This window comes from Ictalurus furcatus, chromosome 18, assembly GCF_023375685.1.
Source record: "Ictalurus furcatus strain D&B chromosome 18, Billie_1.0, whole genome shotgun sequence".
NCBI lineage: Eukaryota > Metazoa > Chordata > Actinopteri > Siluriformes > Ictaluridae > Ictalurus > Ictalurus furcatus.
The window spans coordinates 18088042-18101505 of NC_071272.1; the positions used below are offsets into that span (position 1 = coordinate 18088042).

Below are 13464 nucleotides of genomic sequence, written 5' to 3' on the forward strand. Positions count from 1 at the left end.
CTAATGAAAGAATTCTGTTTTGAAGAAATGAAAATTATTTTGAACTGATTTATTCCCCCGACGTTGTCCTCGCTCTCCTCTCATAAAACAAATGAATTCTAGACAAAACTGTGATGTTTATATTTAATGGAGAACTACGGCATTAAATAGGCAGTTTATTCATGTGATCAGTTGCTTTATGTATGTAAGTCATAGACAGATAGATTAATACATAGATGGTCTTTTTCTAATAGAAATCATTTACCTAATGAAAGAATTCTGTTTTGAAGAAATGAAAGATTCTGGAAATAATGTCATGTAAATCATTTTTAATACAAATTATAAATACACATTATAAATGAGCTTCTGGAAGCAAAATTTGCGCAAAAAATATCTTACATTATGTGTGTGAAGTCAGTAGAAACTAGTGCGTGTCTAAGAAGAACTCTAAATTGTTTTTACTTAAAAGTTTATATTTAGATTACAGTGTTCAGTTACACCATGTTGGAATTTCTAAACAGCTGTTATTTCCAGTCCAGTTTATAGAAATGCAGAGTGATGTGTGGTGATAATTGTATGCTTCTGTAGATTTGCCTGGTATTTTTACCCGTACACACTACTCTGTAGAGTCTGCATTGATCTGTTAGCATGGAGTTTGATAAATCACGTCAGCACCGCACGGTTCATTCTGACTGCAGTGACCAATATTTCACACACTTAATCAATGTCCAGTCAGTCAGACCTCACATGATTATGCAGTCCATTAGTCTGCCATCAAGAGCCCCGGTAATGAAAGTCGCTGTAGAGAGGAGAAGAGCAGCACTGCTGAGGCTACAGTGTCACATCGCTACAGCGTCAGTGCATAGCTCACGTCAGCTTTCGTTATGTTTAGAGTGTGTTTTATTAGGACGCCTCATCCCACAGACCTTCTTTTATCTTCTGCATAGGCTTTATTTTTTCAGTTTCATTTAACTTTTAACTTGAACTGTTTCTCCAATGAGAGCAAAGTGATGATCCTGAAGAACAGGAAGAACTTTTGTGTAATGGACGAGTTTATTGTAAAATGGCGGTGGAAAATGTGCCAACTTTTATACACATGCATGCATTGAGGCATACCAAGGGGTCTGTGAAGCACACCCTCCGTTATTATACCAAATATAAACTGTGTATATACTGTGAAGCACACCCACCATTATCAAAGTAATATTTATTGCTGAGTTCTTAGTCTATTTGTTAGTTTTATTTTACTTGAATTGAATGACTTTAATCCAAACCCCAATAAATGAAAAACAAGCAGAACTGTAAATGATGATAGGGATAAAATCTTCCTGGCTCCAGTAAACAGTCAAGATATTATTGTTCACAAATAAATAATAAGTGTCATATTTGAATAGCTGGATTATATTCAGAGAGGGTCCATGAAATTTATTTTGCAGTTAAAGTTGGCCCTTACTACAAAAGGTTTGGGAACCCGTGCAGTAGGGGGCTTTCTAATACAGTGTACGATTCAAGTCATCAGTGATTACAAGATTACACAATCTTGGACTAATTGGTGATTAGATCAGATGTTCAGACTCAAAGTTATACATTATTGTTAAATATATATCAGTGTTAGATAAGACTGTTCAATAGGGCACCCAGTATCATATTCTTGTCTTGGCCTGTTTACTGTCTGGCATGTGGACTAAGGAAGGGCTTAGTTCACATCAAGCAAGTCCATGTGCTTAAGGTGAACTGACTCTTAGTCTAGATGCCAGATAGTAAATATTTCCCCTCATGATTCCACTTCCATTTTGTGTTTTGGTTCAAGTTGCAGCATGGCTCGTTAATACAATCACTATATAACTTACTCAACTGTTCATTTAGTCACGTAAACGGCACCTTTAATTAAAGATAATGGATTAATGCCATTGACTGCTTTCAATAAATCTTATAAATAAAGACATCTGAATTTTAAGATCAGTAGGTTCTTCAGCTCATTGCATCACAGAGCCCGAACTCTACCATTCACTAGAGGGTCTGATCCCTTTCATGACTAAACACAACCAAGAAGCGCTATTTTTCATAAGATGAGGTCATTTGATTGCCATTGCAATCAAATGACCAATCACAGACTAAGGCCTGTCTGCAAAGAATATCACATTTAACTTCTTACACACTGCACACTAGTGAACTGGTGTTCAATCTAGCTGCATGTTTATGCACAATGGAAGCATAGATAACCAAACAGATGATTCTGAGGCCATATATGGTGTTTGAGGTTGAGAATATCGTGTGCATGGACCCCCTTAGTCTTGCATTTCTCATTTTTCTAGATCTGCACATGGGCACAAACATAATTGGTCACAAATGTTTAAAAAAAAAACAAAAAAAAACAGGTGAATTAGTTAATTGGGGGAGGGTTTATTCTTGTAAGGCTGTGTTAGCAATTGTACCTCAATTGTCATTTACAGCGTTTTTTGTTAGTGGTACAGACACTCACCCATGTAACTGCCTATCTGTCCTACCAGAACTCCAATGAAATCATATGGGACAACAGCAAAAAGCCTGTGGACAAGGAGGAGGTTTTGCAGGGCTACCAGGGACTCAGTGAGTCCAAGAGGTGAGTCAGATCGTTCTGCTTTTATTATTTGTTTAATTACATTTGTAATGTGTGTTTGTAATGATGGCACATACATTCAGCACCAAAAGATGTCTCTGCCCCCAGATTCAGTATGTTTCTGTCTGCACATCCTCCGGCTGTCAACTGGGCTTATACATAAAAATAGCTAACAATGCCTAGTCTTTAAGAACTCTATATATATATATATATATATATATATATATATATATATATATATATATATATATATATATATATATATATATGTGTGTGTGTATATATATATATATATATATATATATATATATATATATATATATATACACATATACACATATATATATATATATATATATATATATATATATATATATATATATATATGTATATATATATATATATGTGTATATATATGTATATGTATATGTGTATATGTATATGTGTATATGTATATATGTATATATGTGTATATATATGTATATATGTATATGTGTGTGTATATATATATATATATATGTGTGTGTGTGTGTGTGTGTGTTTATGTGTATGTACAAATAGTTTGAATGTTATTTACTGAACCAGAGTCCAGTAGAGTAAAAGGTGTTAGCGGATTAGTTGAGAGGAAGAATCGTGAACATAACTGATTAATTATATAGTAATACTATCTAAGCTGTGGAAACTGGATGGACACAGATTAACAATTTCATGCTTCTGGTGCTGAAGGCTGGTTCACACTTCATCAGAAGTGTTTTTGGGCTCCTGTGTAGCTGTCACATGGTAGGAGAGAGCTATCTAGATAGTGAGAATTGACAGATAACCAATTGGAATATTCATGGTACAGGGTTTTATAACTCCTTCATAATGTTTGATCGTTTGTTAAAAAAAATCTCAAAAATACACTCCTCTCATGGACGTCAAACAATTGCAAACAAAACCCTGGTTTGTCCAAAATACCTTGCCTTGGCTTTGGCACGATAACAGCTTTGTGTCTTCTCCTGTAATGCCTGATGAGGTTGGAAAATACATGGCAAGGGATTGGAGACCACTGTTCCATACGGAATCTCTACAGATCCGTAAAAATTTCGAGGTCCACACTGGTGGACTCTCCTCTTCAGTTCACCCCATAGGTTTTTTTTATGGGTTTCAAGTCAGGGGACTGGTATGGCCACAGCAGGACCTTGATTTTGTGGTCAGTAAACCATTTTTGTGTCGATTTTGATGTATGTTTTGGATCATTGTCCTGCTGGAAGATCCAACCATGGCCCATTTTAAGCTTTTTGGCAGAGACGGTCAGGTTTTCATTTAATATCTGTTTATAATTGATAGTCCATGATACCATGTATCCCAACAAAATGTTCAGGTCCTCTGGCAGAAAAAGAGCCCCAAAACATTAAAGAGCCGCCACCATATTTAACCGTGGGCATGAGGTACTTTTCCATATGGCTACCTGTCTGTGTGCGCCAAAACCTCCTCTGGTGTTTATTACCAAAAATAATTTTGGTTTCATCTGACCATAGAACCCGATCCCATCTAAAAGTTCCAGTAGTGTCTGGCAAACTGAAAACGCTTGAGATTATTTTTGGATGAGAGTAGAGGCTTTTTTCTTGAAACCCTTCTGAACAACTTGTGATGTATGTGACTTCGGAATGTAGTTCTGGAGATTTTCTGACCCCAAGATGCAACGAACTTCTGCAATTCTACAGCTGTGATCCTTGGAGATTTTTTGGCCACTCAAACCATCCTCTTCACAGTGCGTTCAGACAGTATAGACACACACGTCCAATTCCAGGTTGATTCATAACATTTCCAGTTGACTGGAACTTCCTAATTATTGCCCTGATGGTGGAAATGGGCATTTTCAATGATTGTGCTATTTTCTTATAGACACTTCCCATTGTGTGAAGCTCAACAACCTTTTGCTGCACATCACAGCTATATTCCTTAGTCTTATCCATTGTTATGAATGACTAAGGGAATTTGGCCTATGTGTTACCTCATATTTATACCCCTGTGAAACAAGAAGTCATGGTTGAACAATTTCCTGTTCCTAGTCACCCAAAAAAATTTAATGGGAATATACTTCACATATATTTTTCTCATATGAATTCATAGACGTGCCATTAATTGTTGCACACCTATATTTAACAAAGTGTTTTTTTGTTGATGAACCTGTGTTGTGTTTGCAATTGTTTGATATCCCTGGGAGCAGAGTATTTTTGTGAATTTTCTTAACAGAAGAACAAAAGATTAAACAATAAAGACAAATTTTCAAAGCCTTCTTTGCTCATATTTACCAAAGTTGCCAATATTAGTGGAGGGCACTGTTGGTACAGTATAGTAGGCATACATAACACCGCCCCCTTTATACACAACATTTCTGAAATGCCTTGCTGCTCTCCTTAATTTCTTGCATTAATGTATTTTTTTCTCATCTTTTTTTAAGATATGGGCCTTTTGGTAAATGGTCTGCACTTCTATAGCGCTTTTTTCACCTTAGCGGTTCCAGAGCGTTTTACACTGGTTCTCATTCACCCATTCTCACACACACACACACACACACACACACACACACACACCAATTTCTCGTCTACCAAGCACTGGCTAAAATGTTCTAAGTGTAGATAAATAGAACAAACATTGGGAAAGATAAAAGATTTCTTAATGTATAAATATCATCTTTTTGGGAAGGGAATGAGAAAATAAGCTTTACAATTCAACTGCAAAAAACTTCTCTGTATAAATAACCATTTTCTCGTAATTGCTTTTTTTCTCTTTCTTCTCCTCTGCTTTCTGACTCTATTTATGCTTCCGCCTCGCCGCCTCCTTTCTCTGCTCCGACACCAGTAAAAGACATGACTGGTGTTATTTGAACGAAGACGGGGAGCTTGGCCTGGCCTATCAGGGGCTAAAGCAAGTAGCCAGGTTGTGCTTTTGTGCTGTGGTCTTCTGCTACCTTCTTGCTTCCTCATTTAACATCAGCTAACTTCAGTCCACTTTTTTTTTATTAGATAGTATATGCACTTAAATGAAATCATTTATGTTCCTGGCTTCTTTTGAGCTTTTTGTGTTGTTTGCATGGAAAATGAGCATCTTGGGATGTTTCTGTCTTCTGTCACTGCTTCAAGTATTTTGTGACGTAGTGAACACTTTGTTTTAACTGGATCAGTGTGAACTCTCAGTGCTCAGATTTATTTTCAATCAAGTAATGAATTGTGTGTGTGTGTGTGTGTGTGTGTGTGTCAGGCTGCTGGAGGCACAGCTTCAATCCCAGAACAGGAAGCACAAGGATGAGCTGGAGGCTCTGCACACGCAAATCGAGGTGATGAAGGTGGATCTGGAGAAGAAGCAGGAGATGCTGAATCACTTCAGCACGCTGCCCCCCGAAGCCCTGGTGGAGTTCAGCGTCCAGCAGGAGATCACACGCCTCACCAACGAGAACCTGGTCAGTCACAACCCTCTCACTCACTTAAACGACTCGAGAAACTGTCAGCTTTATAAAATTGCATTGTTTAGTTTTGGAAATCCAGGAAATGCTGTGGATATGAAATTAGAGCTGGGAGGTTCTCCTTATTTTTAGGTAAACATCTATAGACTTGTGTGACGGTTTGCACTGTATAGCCATACTGTATAAACAACAGGATTCTTTCCAGAACATACGAAAAAACAGTATAAAATTAGCCATGAGTTTTTACAACATTTTCACAGAAGTGGAAAAACACCAGAATTTGTGCTTAACGTTTATTTTTAAACTATCTTAGAAATTTTTTCTCCACTAATATATTGTAAACGTACTTTTCTGTAGTTTGTTTTTATATATTTTTATCATTCTATTTTTAAATGCTTAATTGTTCCTCATTTTAGTGTAATAAAAAATCCTGGGGTTTTTTTTCTGTCGGATGTTTTACTTTTATAGAGCGTGCTTTATAGAGAAGTGTTTGGGGTTTTTTAACAGGAGAAAAAGCATTTTTACAATTTATCTGCAAACAAATAGAGGTTAACAATCTAAAACACAAGAAAAAATCAACAAAAGATATTTCAGGATCAGGAAGATCTTTGAAACCGCACAAATATCTGGAATAAATGAAGTTTTGTCGTCTGCTTTATTTTGTCCTGAGAGCATGCAAATGTTTGCACGCAACTCAATTTATTTCTGAATAAAAGTTTTAAATAAATGTCGGAACATCGACAATTAGAATAAAGACGAGACTGGAGTGAACTCGTATCGTGAAAATATTGTGTTGAGACGTTTTACTTTATGTAAAATGCAGTGCACGTAAAGCGTAGTGTGGTTTCTCCCCATGCTGAGGATAATAGTGGTTATTTGCATTCCAGGACCTCAAGGAGATCATGGAAAAGCTGGAGAAAAATGAGAGAAAACTGAAAAAGCAGCTCAAGATCTACATCAAGAAAGTTCAGGAGCTTGAAGGTTTGCCTTTCTTCCTTTTTAAAAAAAATTATTTTCTAGTATTTATGCAATTTCGTTAATATCGATGGTAATGAGAGATGCTTGTGTGTTTTGCAGCATCTCAGGCAGCGGCGAATCGGCCCAAGCTGGTCAGGCAGGTCACAGTTCAGAGGAAGGAGAAGGACTTTGAGGGCATGCTGGAGTACTACAAAGAGGACGAGGCCCTGCTGGTCAGGATGCTTATCAGCGGTAAGCATTGTAAGGCATCATGATGAGTTAGTGCTTTAACTATAACAGATCTTAAACCACCCATGGTGTGTGTGTTGATTTCAGACATGAAGCCCCAGGACGTTTCTGCTACAGTACCTTGTCTCCCAGCGTACATCCTCTTCATGTGCATCCGGCATGCAGACTACATCAACGATGACCAGAAAGTGCACTCCCTGCTCACCTCCACCATTAACGCTATCAAGAAACTTCTCAAGGTATAGCATCCTTCATCCATACAAACAATGAACTTTTATTTGAAAACTTTGCCAAGGGTCTGAGTCCATTATCAGTTTTTAATGATGTACCCTAGAGGGTAGACAATCCCAATAGTGCACATCTTCATGTGTAGGGAATAGGGCACCATTTTGAACACCAGCCATAGTGTGTTCATTGGTGTCGACTCATAAATTGAAGAATTTTTTTTTTTTTTTTTTGAATAATGAATTGTTTATTTTTTTGTTGAAAACAACTAAAGTCGAAGAACCAATACGTTAACTCTCGTCATGATATTCAAATTTCAAACATGCAAATTGAAAGCACCCCATTCGAACACGACCTGCCTCTTCCTCTGGTAAACCAGAGTAATATGCAAGGAATTAAACTCCTGAGAGTGCACTGTTATAACAAAGTAATTAAGAACGTGGTGGTGTGATGCAAGCCGATGTGTAGCTGAGTTATAGTTACAACCCTGAAGTAGATTATTTTCCTATAACAGCGTGTCCCATAGTGTTTTATTCCTCTTATACCACAACAGTTTCATTTTTCATTTTTATTGAATGACACAGCATATTTTTGATCTGTTTATAGTTACGGAATGACCACAGAACAAGTTTTTGTTATCACTTGTGTTAGAGCAGCTATAAACATGCAACATAAAAAACTTTTTTCCCCTCTCCTTTAAAGTTAATAACACTATGTACAGTAGCTTGTAACGTTGCCTAGAAACTGTAAAGCACAAAGCCCTCCAGTGTGAAGACTGTTCATTCTACTGTCACATGTCTAATACTATTTGAGATTTTCAAGTGAGGTTTTAAGTTCTTAGCCAAATATGGCGAAACCTTTCAGCTTACATTAAAATTGATTTTCAGTCGTTTGTAACTGATGAAATAAAATAGACTCGTGCTTTTGCATCCTGCTTCAGCTCACAGGTTATTGATGTCTGTCATTCACAGAAAAACAGCGAAGACTTTGAGATGACATCTTTCTGGCTAGCTAACACGAGTCGACTCCTGCACTGCCTGAAACAATACAGTGGAGAGGAGGTGAGAAAATGCTTAAAAACGAAAGATCCAAACTTACAATTCATTATAGCATCAGGTCTCATCTTAAGTAGTAGAAAGATCGTCTAAATACGTTCTGTGTGTTAGTTAAACCTTGTATGATTTTTGTCTCTCAGGCATTCATGACCCAGAACACACCAAAACAGAACGAGCACTGCCTGAAGAACTTTGACTTGGCTGAGTACCGACAGGTTCTGAGTGACCTGAGCATCCAGATCTACCAGCAGCTCGTCAGAATAGCTGAGGGCATGCTGCAGCCCATGATCGGTTAGTACAAGAAGAGTTTTCTTTAAACACTCAAATAATTGTTTTCTAATGTTGGCATCAGATACAGTTAACATTGAATCTGATTATTAAATTTTATTCTAGTAACTTGACCCCTTCTTCCCCCAAACATTAGTGTCGGCCATGCTAGAGAGCGGCAGTCTGACTGGAGTGAAGCCCATGGGCTACAGGAACCGCTCCTCCAGTGTGGACTGTGACAGTGGAGGCCCATCAAGCTACACGCTGGAGGTTTTGATCAAGCAGCTCGGTCAGTTCTACACACTCATGAGTGACCACGGGCTCGACCCTGAGATCATACAGCAGGTTGTGCGCCAGCTCTTCTACTGCATCAACGCTGTCTCACTTAACAACCTGCTGCTGCGCAAAGACGTGTGCTCCTGGAGCACCGGCATGCAGCTCAGGTACTAACCATGCGTCACACCGTAATGCAGCTCAGGTACTGAACCATGTGTCACGCTGTAATGCAGCTCAGGTACTGGACCATACAGTATGGCATGCTGTAATGCAGCTCAGGCACTGAACCATGCGTCACAATGTAATGCAGCTCAGGTACTGAACCATGCGTCACACCGTAATGCAGCTCAGGTACTGAACCATGTATCACACCGGCATGCAGCTCAGGTACTGAACCATGCGTCACAATGTAATGCAGCTCAGGCACTGAACCATGCGTCACAATGTAATGCAGCTCAGGTACTGAACCATGCGTCACACCGTAAGGCAGCTCAGGTACTGAACCATGTATCACACCGTCATGCAGCTCAGGTACTAACCATGCGTTACACCGGCATGCAGCTCAGGTACTAACCATGCGTCACACCATAATGCAGCTCAGGTACTGAACCATGTGTCACGCTGTAATGCAGCTCAGGCACTGAACCATGTGTCACGCTGTAATGCAGCTCAGGCACTGAACCATGTGTAACACCATAATGCAGCTCAGGTACTGAACCATATGTCACACTGTAATGCAGCTCAGGTACCCAACCATACACTGTCACACCGTAAGGCAGCTCAGGTACTGAACCATGTATCACACCGGCATGCAGCTCAGGTACTAACCATGCGTTACACCGGCATGCAGCTCAGGTATTAACCATGCGTCACACCATAATGCAGCTCAGGTACTGAACCATGTCTCACGCTGTAATGCAGCTCAGGCACTGAACCATGTGTAACACCATAATGCAGCTCAGGTACTGAACCATATGTCACACTGTAATGCAGCTCAGGTACCCAACCATACACTGTCACACCGTAATGCAGCTCAGTTACTGAACCATTTCACACCACAGTGCACCTCAGGTACTGAACCATGTCACACCACAGTGCACCTCAGGTACTGAACCATGTCACACCACAGTGCACCTCAGGTACTGAATCATGTGTCATTATTTTTGAGATTTATGCAGTATCACATGTTAAAAACAGATGTGTATCCTGCTGATTCAGGTACAACATCAGTCAAATGGAGGAGTGGTTGAGGGGACGAAATCTTCACCAGAGGGAAGTTATGTTAACCATCGAGCCCCTCATCCAGGCTGCTCAGCTGCTACAGGTGAAGAAGAAGACATCTCAGGACGCTGAGGCCATCTGCTCCATGTGCAATATTCTGAGCATGCATCAGGTAGGAGCCATAAACATTTATTATTCACACTCAATACAACTGTGAATGAAGGAGCTCAACCTGCACTTTTAACTTCCTCAGATTGTGAAGATCCTGAATCTGTACACGCCGCTGAACGAGTTTGAGGAGAGGGTCACTGTGTCCTTCATCAGAGACATACAGGTACACTAGTGATTAAAAACAATAAAATAAAATAAAACAAGCAAGGAAGCTGGCTGTATTATGTTTTATACTACAGCGCTGTTGAATTCTTGAATCTGTTTGTTCAGAAGGAGTTGATTAATTTCCTATAACAGCTGCAAGTCAAATCGTCCTTATACGTTGTTTCTGTAGTAACAGCTTACACAGGAACATGTATGGCAGATTCTTCATGTAATCTAAGATTAAGAATTAATGGATAAAAATAAATGATTTGGTGAGGCTGTCATAATGGAGATGTTTATTTAACATTCATGGAAGGAGTGTCCAGTGTCAGCACTTTTGTAACAGTTTTCCACCACATCAAAGTCTTCGATACAAAGGAGACATGATGTTAAAAGGAAATAATCAACTTTGGAGTGGGAACTCCAGCAGTAACTCCGTTGGACAGCATCACAACACAGTTTTGACTATTTCAATATTTATTTTGCAGCACACTACAAGTATTTTATCCTTACTTTTCATTTTTAAAAGAAAAATAAAATTTTATCTTAGTTCTTACTGAGATAGAGAGCACTAATATTAAATGTAGGGAAAAATATACACAAGTGCCTCTCAATTCACTTCCTCATATGTGAAATGTGAACATTTTAAAATATGTTTACCTATTATTTGAATTTTAACCCCAAAATATTAGTTGTTTAAAAATATTTGATTTGTTGATTGTATAACTGACCACTGCTAGTTTCTCTTTCTTGTCTGTACAGTAAATGTGTGATGAATCTTCTATTTCCAGAATCTTCTACAAGGCCGTACAGAGAACAACCAGCTCCTGGTGGACACCAAGCACACGTTCCCTGTGCTCTTCCCTTACACTCCTTCAGCTTTGAGCCTGGAAACGATGCACATCCCTGCCTCTCTCAACCTGGACTTCCTCGTCAGAGTCTGATGTCTCTCTGTTTCTTCTGTTTGTCTCTCTCTGAGCTCCATCAAATCAGCCTGAGAGCAGACAGCAGAGCAAACCCCATGCACACAACCTCAGCAACCAGCAAACAAACACCCTGACCAACACCATGACAAAGCTAGTTTTTCTGATAGAAGAATTACAGTGTTGAGGTGCTTTCTGTGTGTGTTCAGAGAAGGTGTAGAAGTCCCATTGCCTTCCTATGAGACAGCTTATTTTCCTCTGGGTACTGTTTAGGATTAAACAGGCAGGTATTCAGGTAACTCTGGAGATCACGTGATGTTAAGTAAGCTTCAGTGCAGATTTATTTCCTTACAGTTCAGAAGTTTGGTCTAATTTTCCGCACTTACACCCCTCAGTCCAGGTTCTAAATTGGGTCACCAAAGTCTTCACTTTTTATGAATTTTTAGAATTCTGCAAGAATGCAGTGTCCGCAGTGAATCCTTTTCTTTACGAGATCCAGAACAGCCAGAGTCTCGGACAGCTCTTCTAACACACGCTGGTCGAGAGAGAGAGACAAGCCTGAGAGCAGCAGTTGTATGGTGGTGCAGAGAAGAGGTCTAGGAGACAGGACAGGACCTACCAGATACAAATGATTACACGTGTGATGAAAGGTAAATGGGGATGTGCTGAAAGGTCTTTGCAAGTGAATTGAAGAAATTAAGAGACACTACTCAGAATACCATAAACAAGCAGCTCTAGCTATATCATACGCCTTTGCATGCTGCCTTTATTTACAATTTTTTTTTTTTGTTTGTTTTTTTTTTTGTTTGTTTTTTTACATTTTTCTTTAATCTTGTCATATCAACCATCGATTTTTGGGAAAGTTGTGCACGTCCTGTACACACACGCCACTACATCGTGTGACACTTCAAATTATTTTCATTACTGCTGAGGTAGATAGCATCTTTTGGAGATAATTATCTGCAAAAAAACATTAGTTCATCATCTAGCCCACAGGGCAAGTAAAATCTCTAGTGTGTTGTCCAGTCCTGTTTTGGTTGTCCAGAAACCTAATTCACAAAGCTAAATAAGATAATATAATAACATACGAGTTAGTTACAGCATCAAGGTATGACTCATCAACGTGAAGTGTATTAAGTTTAAAGTCAATACAAAAGCCTGGTTTATTTTCTCCAAAACCCAGGCTACTTCCCAGGATACTGATTTCTCTCCCCCTGATTTTGGATGAATTTACAGTAACATTTGCATGTGTCCTCTCAGAAAGGTTTTATATCTGTCCATCAGATAACAGTGAAGTGAGACATAATTATATTTGAAATGTTGTAAAATACATCTTCATCTTCAGAGCTCAAGATCCCTGGTAAAATACCATATATTGATACTGTTGTAAAACATGATATAACATTATAAAATTTATATTTAATGTTGAAATCCCATCTGATATAGCTGCAACTCTTCTCCTTTTACTGTACATTTTGCAAAATATGAGTTGTTATTTTTTCCCCATACATATACTGTATCTGTGCTATAACAACAGGGAGGGTGTAAATAGCACAAATCTGTCCAGGTCTTGGTTTATTCTGTCTGTATCTAATTTTTAAACATCATGAGCATGGGCTATGGTCTCAGTAATGCCACTTTATACTCTTTTTAAAGGCAATAAAAACAACACCATTGTGGATTTCAGTGTTGCTCTTATATATTATACAGGTGTAAATATATAATGTTTTTTTTCCCCCCTTCATTCTTGTGTGCTTATTACTTTATACAGTTTTAATTCAAAGGTTTTGGGAAGGTTCCGTACACAGCACTGTGATCAATAATATCGGTCACCTGCATTAATGTCTACATGTATAGCTGCATCGCAAAAAATTAGAATATTGTGGAAGGAAAAGTTCATTTTTTTCCATAATTTAATTCAAAAAGTGGAAGTTTCATATATTCTAGATT

The 13464-nt window shown here is 38.5% G+C and overlaps 1 protein-coding gene across 3 annotated transcripts in view; it reads left to right on the plus strand.

The window, feature by feature from the left end:
* Positions 1-13195, plus strand: part of myo5b (myosin VB) — a 72369-nt gene extending 59174 nt beyond the window's left edge. For 2 of the 3 annotated variants that reach the window (XM_053648934.1, XM_053648935.1), the window contains exons 29-39: positions 2490-2581; positions 5825-6023; positions 6914-7007; positions 7104-7235; positions 7320-7471; positions 8429-8518; positions 8653-8803; positions 8937-9222; positions 10274-10448; positions 10530-10610; positions 11383-13195. In XM_053648934.1, the coding sequence (XP_053504909.1) occupies positions 2490-2581; positions 5825-6023; positions 6914-7007; positions 7104-7235; positions 7320-7471; positions 8429-8518; positions 8653-8803; positions 8937-9222; positions 10274-10448; positions 10530-10610; positions 11383-11535 (1605 nt within the window). In that variant the 3' untranslated portion in view covers positions 11536-13195. Of the gene's footprint in view, positions 1-2489; positions 2582-5425; positions 5504-5824; positions 6024-6913; positions 7008-7103; positions 7236-7319; positions 7472-8428; positions 8519-8652; positions 8804-8936; positions 9223-10273; positions 10449-10529; positions 10611-11382 lie in introns of all 3 variants that reach the window. The other variant, XM_053648936.1, reaches the window with a different exon arrangement.
* The last annotated feature ends 269 nt before the right edge of the window (positions 13196-13464 follow it).